At 43.5% G+C, this 11203-nt stretch overlaps 1 protein-coding gene across 2 annotated transcripts in view; it reads right to left on the reverse strand.

Moving 5' to 3' along the window:
- Positions 1 to 9686, reverse strand: part of ADAMTSL1 (ADAMTS like 1) — a 527411-nt gene extending 517725 nt beyond the window's left edge. For both annotated transcript variants that reach the window (XM_073636588.1, XM_073636596.1), the window contains exon 1: positions 9112 to 9686. In XM_073636588.1, the coding sequence (XP_073492689.1) occupies positions 9112 to 9174 (63 nt within the window). In that variant the 5' untranslated portion in view covers positions 9175 to 9686. The remainder of the gene's footprint in view (positions 1 to 9111) is intronic.
- Positions 9687 to 11203: the final 1517 nt, after the last annotated feature.

Consider the following 11203-nt stretch of genomic DNA (forward strand, 5'->3'; position numbering starts at 1 on the left):
TGCACTGTGATAAAGACAGCCCTGCAAATGATGTGTACTGTGCTCCTTGTGGCTTCTGGGATATTCCCGTCACATATTCCAATAGGAATAGTATTTAATTCACAAAAGGAGGAGGGGGCATGCCTAGCAGCTAGTCATTGGGAGGCTCCCTGGCTGGAGCCAGAAGAGCTGGTAGCTTTCCGATGACGTCACATAAGAGCATGGCAACGCATGACCTGAACGGTGGCAGCAGAGAAGAGGCTCTCCACAGGACCACACTGGATCTGCTGGCTGGGTGGGTATCTGAATTGTGCATAATCTACAACCTGATAATCGGGGTTAAAAAAAATGGGGGTGGAGAGTGAAGATTCGCTTTAACATTTACTGTTGTACATTAAACCTATGGGTGCTTAAAAATAAGATCAGAAGATGGATTTCCCTTTGTAGTCAGTCACAAGTCAAATTCCTCTGATGTGTATTAGTATATACTACCTATAATAGTAACATAGTTAGGTTGAAAAAAGACACACATTCATCATGTTCAACAAATAATAATTACCGGTATTCATATTAATTACAGCATATGGAGCATTTTTGGTATTTATCTAATTTAAATGCATTATGTCAAATCAGATCATTAGAAATACAGTTCATTATTGCAATCCCTCACCCTTTAGATGATAACTGTCAATTTCCCATCCCCAACAGATCTAAAGCTAAATCTGCCTCTTGCACCAAGCAGTAGAAAGGCGTGCTGGGGAAGTGAAAGAAAGGTAAGTGTATGACTCTGGGGAGCGGCGGATCATAGATCAAGGACTTGTTCACACTGCTCACATGCTAAACACTCTGTTTGAGTGCGCAGGCAACTGTCAGTTTTTGGCTGTAGTGAGCTGTGGTGAGGGGGAGGAGTGATGCAGGTTTTAGCACATTGCACTGTTTAGTTTTTCTTTTTTTATAACTTTATTTGAAGTGCATAAACTGACACTTTATTCCTGTCTGCGTACAACAGCATGGTACGTTGTGCTGCTGTGTGGTGGTGTCTTCCTGTGCTCTGCAGTAAAATGCTACATGTCTGCATTTTAACACAGCTGTACACCTTTGGGCACACACACAAATGATTTCTAATACCCTAGAGGCGACTGGAATTTATCCAATTCTGAAAACTGTGTTGATGAGCCCTGAATGCAGCACCCAGTCCTCAGCAGCACATGCTAACCTTTTCTGTGCTCCCCTGTTGCTTCTTTGAGCTTCTGGAAGAGATGAACAGAGGGACTGTGTAAGCTCCAAGCAACCCTAGTGGAAGATCACATGATCACATGGGGCTGAGGACTCTCCTCCCACCCACATGTGACTGAGCTGGGCCAATCACCAAGCACCACTCAAATGACAAAAAAAGAGTGAGTCACATGCTCCTCCATACTCAGAAGTACCAGCTATTTTGTTCTTCTTTCAGCAGCTGACTGGAACTGCAGTGGAGTTAATGAAAAGTGGCTTTGTGCTGATGGAGGAGGGAATTTGGGTGAACTTGTTGCTTTTCCTTAGACCTGTCATTGTAATCTGGTGGTACATGGGAAGCCAGCTTTAAAGACTGTAGTCAGATGGAAGATTTTAGTGCTAAACTATTTTTTTTACCAGCGTAAGCTCCATGACTGGGCAACATCAAAGCTGGTGCTTTCTAACAGGATCACAAAGCCATTTTCTGCCTGTACGTCACTGGTATATTTGTGTAATGACACTGTAATAATTACACCATTTAAAGTCAACTGCACTGTTTCCTGGAAATCCTTCATTTGACCCCAGCCTAGCAACAATCTTGTCATTTACCACCTGGCTTGCCACTGTAAAAGTGAGCGCCTCCCCAGTATTAGAGCTTTCTTATCCCAGAGGACAGGGATATTAAATGAGATCACTGCAATGAGCACAGTGTTCTTCCCCAGTCAGCCAGAGAAAGGAACACTTCTCCCACAGTGACGCTGCAATTTGCAGAGCAGACAGCTCAATCTGCCTTTGGGGAATCCCTTCTGATGGAAAATTGTCATCCTATAATCACCGCTAATCAACGGAGCCTTGTCATTAACCCTGCTGACAAAAGGCACTCTATGATGTGCTCAGCTCATCTGGCAACTTACAAAAAGTATCTTCTTTAACCTTCTCTCTCTCGTCCTCTCTTTTCTTCTTCTCATTCTTTTTCTTCTCTCTCTTTCTCACTCTTTCCTTCTCTCTACTCTTCTTTTCTCTCCCTCTTCCTCTCTTTGCCTCTCTCTGACTTTCTCTCTGTCTCTCTCTCTCTTCCTCTCTTTTCTTCTCACTCTCTTTCCTTCTTCCTCTTCCCCTCTCTGCCTTTCTCTCTGTCTCTCTCTCTCTTCCTCTCTTTTCTTCTCACTCTCTTTCCTTCTTCCTCTTCCCCTCTCTGCCTTTCTCTCTGTCTCTCTCTCCCTTCCTCACTTTTCTTCTTACTCTCTTTTCTTCTCTCTCTTTCTCACTCTCTTCCCTTCCCTCTCTCTCTTCTTTTCTCTCTGTTTTTTTCTCTCTCTCTGCTTCTATCTCTCTCTCATCTTCCTTTTCTCTATCTCTTCTCTTTCTATCTTCTCTCAGCCTCCCTCTCTCCAATCTCCCCCGCCTCTCTCTCTCTCCTTCTTCTCTCCCTCTCTCTCCCTGTCTCTCTCTTCCTCGTGCTCTCTTCTTCTCTATCTCTCTCTCACTCTCTCTCTCTCTGTCTCCCTCTATCTCTTCTCTCTCTCTTTTCTTCTTGTTCTTCTCTCTCTCTGTCCCTCCCTCTCTATGTCTCTGTTTGTCTTTCTCTCTCCTCCTCTCTCTCTGTTCTTCTCTCTATCTTTCTCTCTCGCTCCCTCTATCTCTCTCTGTCCATCCCTCTCTCTCTGTCTCTCTCTCCCTCCCTCTCCTCTCACCCTCTTCTTCTCTATCTCTCTCTCTCCCCCTCTCTTCTTCTCTCACTGTCTCCCTCTCTCTCCTCTTCTCTCTCTCTCTTTTCTTCTCCTCCTTCTCTCTCTCTGTCCCTCCCTCTCTCTTTTCTCTCACTCTGTGTCTCTTTACCTTCCCCTCTCTTTCTCTCTCCTCTTCTCCTCTTTTCGCACTCTTCTTCCCTTTATCCCCCCCCCCCTCTCTACTTTTCTCTCTGTCTCCCTCTTTCTCTTTTCCTCTCTCTCTCTTTCTTTCCCCCATCTCTTCTTCTATCTCTCTCTTTTTCTTCGTCTTTTTCCTCTCTGTCCCCCTCTCTCTTTTCTCTCTCTCTGTCTATCTCTTTTTCTCTCTCTCTCCTCTCCCTCACTTTTTCTCAAATTCAAATAAGCCTTATTGGCAGGACCAAATACATTTTAGCATTGCCAAAGCAGTTGAATTTGTATGGGAAGGGGGCCTCATTCTTTCTTTAATTCTTTCTTTCTCTATCTCTCTCTCTTCTTCTCTCTCTTCCTCTCTCTCTTTCTTCTTCTCCTCTCTCTCTGTCCCTCCCTCTCTCTCTCTCTCTTTTCTTCTTCTCTCTCTTCCTCGCTCTCTTTTTTCTTCTTCTCCTCTCTCTGTCCCTCCCTCTCTCTCTCTTTTATTCTTTCTCTCTCTATTCCTCTGTCTCTCTCTCTCTCTCTCTCTCTCTCTCTCTCTCTCTCTCTCTCTCTCTCTCTCTCTCCTTCTTCTCTCTCTTCCTCTCTCTCTCTTCCTCACTCTCTTTTTTCTTCTCCTCCTCTCTCTGTCCCTCCCTCTCTCTCTCTTTTATTCTTTCTTTCTCTCTCTCTCTCTCTCTCTCTCTCTCTCTCTCTCTCTCTCTCTTTTCTTCTCTCTCTTCTTCTCTCTCTCTTCCTCACTCTCTTTTTTCTTCTTCTCCTCTCTCTGTCCCTCCCTCTCTCTTTTATTCTTTCTCCCCCCCTCTCTCTCTCTCTCTCTTTCTCTTTTCTTCTTCTCTCTCTTCCTCTCTCTCTCTTCTTCTTCTCTCTCTTCCTCAATCTCTTTTTTCTTCTTCTCCTCTCTCTGTCCCTCCCTCTCTCTTTTATTCTTTCTCTCTCTCGCTCTTCCTCTCTCTCTCAGAGCCCTTGCACACTGGGGCGGGGCGTTTTAGCGGCGTTTTACCGTCGGTATGCGGCCGCTAGCAGGGCGGTTTTACCCCCCGCTAGCGGCCGAGAAAGGGTTAAATACCACCGCAAAGCGCCTCTGCAGAGGCGCTTTGCCGGCGGTATAGCCGCGCCGTCCCATTGATTTCAATGGGCAGGAGCGGTATACACACCGCTCCTTCACCGCTCCGAAGATGCTGCTGGCAGGACTTTTTTTACCGTCCTGCCAGCGCATCGCTCCAGTGTGCAAGCCCTCGGGGCTTGCACACTGGAATGAAAGCAGCGGCACTTTCGGGGCGGTTTGCAGGCGCTATTATTAGCGCAATAGCGCCTGCAAACCGCCCCAGTGTGCAAGGGCTCTCACTCTTTTCTTCTTCTCTCTCTTCCCCTCTCTCTTTTCTTCTTCTTCTCTCTCTTCCCGCCTCTCTCTCTCCTTTCTTGTTCTCTCTATCTCTCTCTTTTCTTCTTTCTCTCTCTCTCTTCCCCTCTCTCTTTTTCTTCTTCTCTCTCTTCCTCTATCTCTGCTTTCTTCTTCTTCTCTCTCTTCCTCTCTCTCTCTTTTCTTCTTCTTCTCTCTCTTCATCACTTTCTCTTTTCTTCTTCTCCTCTCTCTCTGTCCCTCCCTCTCTCTCTCACTTTTCTCTCCCTCACTTTTCTCTCCCTCACTTCTTCACAAATTCAAATGAGCTTTATTGGCAGGACCGAATATATTTTAGCATTGCCAAAGCAGTTGAGTTTGTATGGAAAGGGGGGTGGAGGTTCTCTCTCACTCTCGCTCTCTCTCTGCTAATTCAGTCCACAATCTCTCAAGCACTAAAAAAATTGCCAGTTGGCTTTATTTCATAATTGAACTCCAAAGAGCAAGTAGACAAAATGTAGCAACTCATAGCAACCATGATTTACCAGTGATTTAGAAATCCTGGTTGCCTTATGTTATGTGCATCGCTTTAAACTGACTATACACTATGCAACCTAACTGTACAATCACCTTTAGATCTACAAACAACTAACTCAGTACAAATAGAAAGTGTAAGAATTTCTACTATAGAATGTCATACATGTGTGTTTTAATCAAAATGATCATATCTGCATACAAACGAGTTGTGATCATTTCCATTCCAATTGATTTAGACTTGATTTAGATCACATTCAGTCAAACTGAGTTGATCACCCAGGGTGGAATTTCTTGATCATTTTGCATTGATTGTTAGCACTGATACTTTGTTCCTGAATGTGATCATATTTCAATCAATCCGATTATGAGATTACCTAGTGGAAACAGAGAAACTATCTATCATTTTTTGAAGTAATAAATCCGCTTCCCCATGTGTGGTATATAGATCAAATGGGTTGTTGACTATAGATTGATTATTCCTATCAGAATGGGTCATTTTGAAAAAAAAAGATAATTTATCAATGTGTGTATGGCCACCATAAGGGTGGCCATACACACTTATATTCTGACTGTACAATCTCTGCACTTAGATTTACCAAAACTATGTAATATGAGGACCTAGCTAAACTATCCAATCAATCTGTGTCCAATCAGATGGGACCTTGCACTACAATGTTGTTTGTAGAGCTAAAGGAGATTGTACAATCAGATTTTAACTTGTACAGTAACCTTAAAAACGATTGTACAATCACATTGTAATATGTGTGTGGCCAGCTCTAGATCTACTAACAACTATGTAGTGCAAGGACTCACCTGATTTGATATAAATTAAAAGATGAATTTGCTCTCATTTTACATAGTTTTGGTGAATATCAAGGGTTCAGGGATCTTTTTCAACTTGGTGCAAGTCGGAGTCGCACCTTTTTGAACAGTTCCATAGGCACAAATAGGGTGCGACTTGTCATGCAATTTTGAACTGTCAAATCCCATGACAAGTCACACCAGTGTGAACGGGGGCTTCGTATATCAACTGGCAATCTTTGGATACACTTGTTTATTTAAAAATTTCAGGTCAAAGTATCTAAATGAACATTACGCACATTTCAAAACAAATTGATGACAATATATACTCCCTCTCAACAGCATCCTTTATGACAGAGAATGACAATCTAAGGTTTTCCAAGATAACACCAGTGATGAGTGATAGGTCATACTTGGACTTATAGGACCATCTCATCCGGTACATGAACTGAATCAGCAGTTCTACAATACTATAGAACTCCTACAGGCACATTGCACCACCTGCTCATCAGAGGGGGATTTACAAAAACTGGAGTAGCTGTGCATGGTAACCAATTAGATTATATCTTCGGTTTGTTCAGTTAAGCTTGGAAAATAAAAGTTAGAAGCTGATTGGTTGTCACCATACACAGCTGCTCCAGATGCTGTCTGCTCCAACCCCCCCCCCCCCCCCCCCCAGGGCTCAATTCACACAGCTAACCACAAGAGGATAAGGATTATTATTTTCCCAAAATGACAGTTATTTTCAACTGCCAGCTCAAAGATTTGAAAATGACAGTCCTGTGATTGAAAATAAATATCACTACCCTTGTATTAAAGCTGTGCGGATTGAGGCCCCACAGGTATCCATTGCTTCCAACCATTTCAAGTCAAATGCCAAGACTCAGCTACATAGAGGTGACCCAAATGGCAGGCAAAGCAGGGAGTATGTCTGTGTCATCACAGTAATAGGCAGTGTTTGATGCTGGCTGAAAATCTAGGAATGCATTCAGGAAAGTGGAGACCCCAAACTGTCACTCACTAAATAACCCTTCACATGCAGCTCAGGATCTGTGATGGTTAGCCTGCTACCTCTGAGTTTGGATGATCACTGCAGATGATGCTAACAAAGGATCCCTACAGAGGATCATTACAGAGAATCATTGAAGAGGATTGCTACAGAGGACATTACTGATGATTATTACAGAGGGATAAAGCAAATGATCAGGACAGAGGGTCACTAGAGGACATTACAGAGAATCACTACCAAGGATCAATACAGAAATCATTGCAGAGGATCACAGCAGAGGATCACTAGAGGACATTACAGAGGATCACTACCAAGGATCATTACAGAAATCATTGCAGAGGATCACAGCAGAGGATCACTAGATGACATTACAGAGGATCACAGAAGAGGATCAATTCAGAGGATCACTACAGGGGATCATTATACGGGTCTTAGCAGGGTATCACAGAAGAGGATCATTACAGAAATCATAGTGGAGGATCACTACAGAGGATCATTACAGAGATCATTGCAGAGCATCATTACAGAGGATCATTACAGAGATCATTGCAGAGGATTACTACAGAGGATTATTGAAGAGGATTGCTACAGAGGACATTACTGATGATTATTACAGAGGGATAAAGCAAGTGATCATGACAGAGGATCACTATAGGACATTACAGAGGATCACTACCAAGGATCATTACACAAATCATTGCAGATGATCACAGCAGAGGACCATTAGAAGACATTACAGAGGATCACAGAAGAGGATCAATTCAGAGGATCACAACAGGGGATCATTATAGGGGTCGTAGCATAGAGATCATAGCAGAGGACCACAGCAGAGGATCATTATAGAGATCATAGCAGAGGATCATTATAGGGATCACAGCAAAGGGTAATTATAGGGATCATAGCAAAGGGTCATTATAGGGATCATAGCAGAGGATCGTTATAGAGATCACAGCAAAGGGTCATTATAGGGATCATAGCAAAGGGTCATTATAGGGATCGTAGCAGAGGATCATTATAGAGATCACAGCAGAGGATCAATATGGAGATCTCAGCAAAGGATCATTATAGAGATCATAGCAGAGGATCATTATAGAGATCATAGCAGAGGATCACAGAAGGGGATCACTACAGAGATAATAGTGGAGGATCATTACAGAGATCATAGTAGAGGATCATTGCAGAGATCATAGTAGAGGATCATTGCAGAGATCATAGTAGAGGATCATTACAAAGATCATTACAGAGTTCATAGTAGAGGATCATTACAGAGATCATAGTAGAGGATCATTACAGAGATCATTACAGAGTTCATAGTAGAGGATCATTACAGAGTTCATAGTAGAGGATCATTACAGAGATCATAGTAGAGGATCATTACAGAGATCATTACAGAGATCATAGTAGAGGATCATTACAGAGATCATAGTAGAGGATTATTACAGAGATCATAGTGGAGGATCATTACAGAGATTATAGTAGAGGATCATTACAGAGATCATATTAGAGGATCATTACAGAGATCATAGTAGAGGATCATTACAGAGATCATAGTGGAGGATCATTACAGAGATCATAGCAGAGGATGAATACAGAGATCATTACAGAGATTATAGTAGAGGATCATTATATAGATCATAGTAGAGGATCATTACATAGATCATAGTACAGGATCATTACAGAGATTATAGTAGAGGATCATTACAGAGAATATAGTAGAGGATCATTACAGAGATCATAGCAGAGGATCATTACAGAGATCATTACAGAGATCATAGTAGAGGATCATTACAGAGATTATAGTAGAGGATCATTACAGAGATTATAGTAGAGGATCATTACAGAGATTATAGTATAGGATCATTACAGAGATCATAGTAGAGGATCATTACAGAGATCATTACAGAGATGATAGCAGAGGATGATTACAGAGATCATTACAGAGATGATAGCAGAGGATGATTACAGAGATCATCACAGAGATCATTACAGAGATCATTACAGAGATGATAGCAGAGGATGATTACAGAGATCATTACAGAGATGATAGCAGAGGATGATTACAGAGATCATTACAGAGCTCATTGAAGTTGAGCACTACAGCGGATCATGAGATCATAGCAGAAGATCACTACAGGGGATCACTAGAGATGATCATTACAGAGGATCCCACCTGTAGCTGTGACAAGTAATAAGAACACAACATTCTCACTGCAGCCTGTGCATCCCATAGAGTAACCTATGAACAGAACAGGTACCCAAGCTGATGTGTCCCAAAAGCCGGTGTCAGCGAGCATCCCAGCACTAAGTGTAAAGCGAAGTTGAAATGTGTGAATAAAGCAGTGAATATATAAAAGGAGGGTATTTACCAGGAGGAGACAAGCCACAGACAGCAGCAGAGTGGCAGTGAGTGGCCCAGGGCAGCATTCCATAGTTGGATCCTTGCCGGTGGGGATGATAGGACACTGATCTGCTAGGACAGACACTGATCTGCTAGGACAGAGCTGCTGTCACATCCAGCACTGGGGCTCACACTGCCTATCAGCTTCCACACACACACCGGCCCTGCTCACATTTCCTGAGCCAAGGGGCGTGTGATGGGGGGCTCAATGGAATCTCTCTGTGTGCAGGCAGCCGGCCAATCAGGCTCCCGCTAATCAGACATGCAGAATAACAAAGACAGGGGTCCAGTGAAAGTAAGAGCAGTACAGGGAGAGGTGGGGGAGTGAGTGAGTGCTGGGAGAGGCAGATGACTAATAGGGGCTTGCCATGCTTCCAGCAAACTTTTACTCTTTCATTCGGAACACTAGTGTCAAATCTTTTTTTTTTTTTTTTTGTTGCACAGTCTGAGCTGTAAATACAAGTGTGTGGTTAGGATCTCCTTTCCTTCTTGTGTAAGGTAAACTCATACTATGACAGCTCAGTTAGCAGTCAGTCTCCTGTGCTGGAGAGGTGGAAGCTAGGGGGACTGGTGGGATCACAGGGAAATAGGTTATAATGAAATCTACAAAAGCTTTCTGTGCTTTGGAAAATAGAAGTAGCATTTTCTTCTGTCTTTTCTCTGTTTGCTGAAGATACACACTATATATATACATATATTAGGGGTGCAACGGATCAAAAAACTCACTGTGTCGGATCGTTCCTCAGATCAGAAGTCACGGTTCAGATCATTTTCGGATCAGCAAAAAAAAAAAATCTCCCCTACTGTAATAATATATTAACAGGGTATGGCAGAGTATTGCAGGGTATTGGCAGAGTATTGGCAGGGTATGGCAGAGTATTGGCAGGTTATGGCAGAATAATGGCAGGGTATGGCAGAGTATTGGCAGGGTATGGCAGAATAATGGCAGGGTATGGCAGAGTATTGGCAGAGCATTGGCAGGGTATTGGCAGGGTATTGGCAGGGTATGGCAGAGTATTGGCAGGGTATGGCAGAATAATGGCAGAGTATTGGCAGGGTATGGCAGAGTATTGGCAGAGTATTGGCAGGGCATGGCAGAGTATTGGCAGGGTATGGCAGAGTATTGGCAGGGCATTGCAGAGTATTGGCAGGGTATGGCAGAGTATTGGCAGGGTATGGCAGAGTATTGCAGAGTATTCTCAGGGCATTGCAGAGTATTCTCAGGGCATTGCAGAGTATTGGCAGGGCATTGCAGAGTATTGGCAGGGCATTGCAGAGTATTGGCAGGACATTGCAGAGTATTGGCAGGGTATGGCAGGGTATGGTAGAGTATTGGCAGGGTATGGCAGAGTATTGGCAGGGTATGGCAGAGTAATGGCAGAGTATTGGCAGGGTATGGTAGAGTATTGGCAGGGCATTGCAGAGTATTGGCAGGGCATTGCAGAGTATTGGCACTGCTGCCATCCGAACTCTCCCCTCCACTGTACAGATCAGTACACAGAGGGGAGAGAGGAACCGGCGTCATGACATGACGCCAGTTTGTTACAAGTGATTGCTCCGTCATTTGACAGAGCGATCACGTGGTAGACGGCCGCCGGGTGTACCAAGATCTCCGACGCTAGGCCGAAGCCGCGGCCTTTCCTATGGCCGAGGCCACAGAGCGCTTCGCGGATCGCGGGTGTCCCGATCCGCGGAGGTTGATCCGTACGGATCATGGATCAATGACGATCCGTTGCACCCCTAATATATATATATATATATATATATATATATATATATATATATATATATATATATACACCCACCGGCTACTTTATTAGGTACACCTGTTCAATTGCTTGGTAACACAAATTGCTAATCAGCCAAACACATGGCAGCAACTCAATGCATTTAGGCATCTAGACGTGGTGAAGACAACTTGCTGAAGTTCAAACTGAGCATCAGAATAGGGAAGAAAGTGGATTTAAGTGACTTTGAACATGGCATGGCTGTTGGTGCCAGACAGGCTGGACTGAGTATTTAAAAAAATACTGATCTACTGGGATTTTCACACACAACCA

Source organism: Aquarana catesbeiana, linkage group LG01, assembly GCF_042186555.1.
Source record: "Aquarana catesbeiana isolate 2022-GZ linkage group LG01, ASM4218655v1, whole genome shotgun sequence".
Classification (NCBI taxonomy): Eukaryota; Metazoa; Chordata; class Amphibia; order Anura; family Ranidae; genus Aquarana; species Aquarana catesbeiana.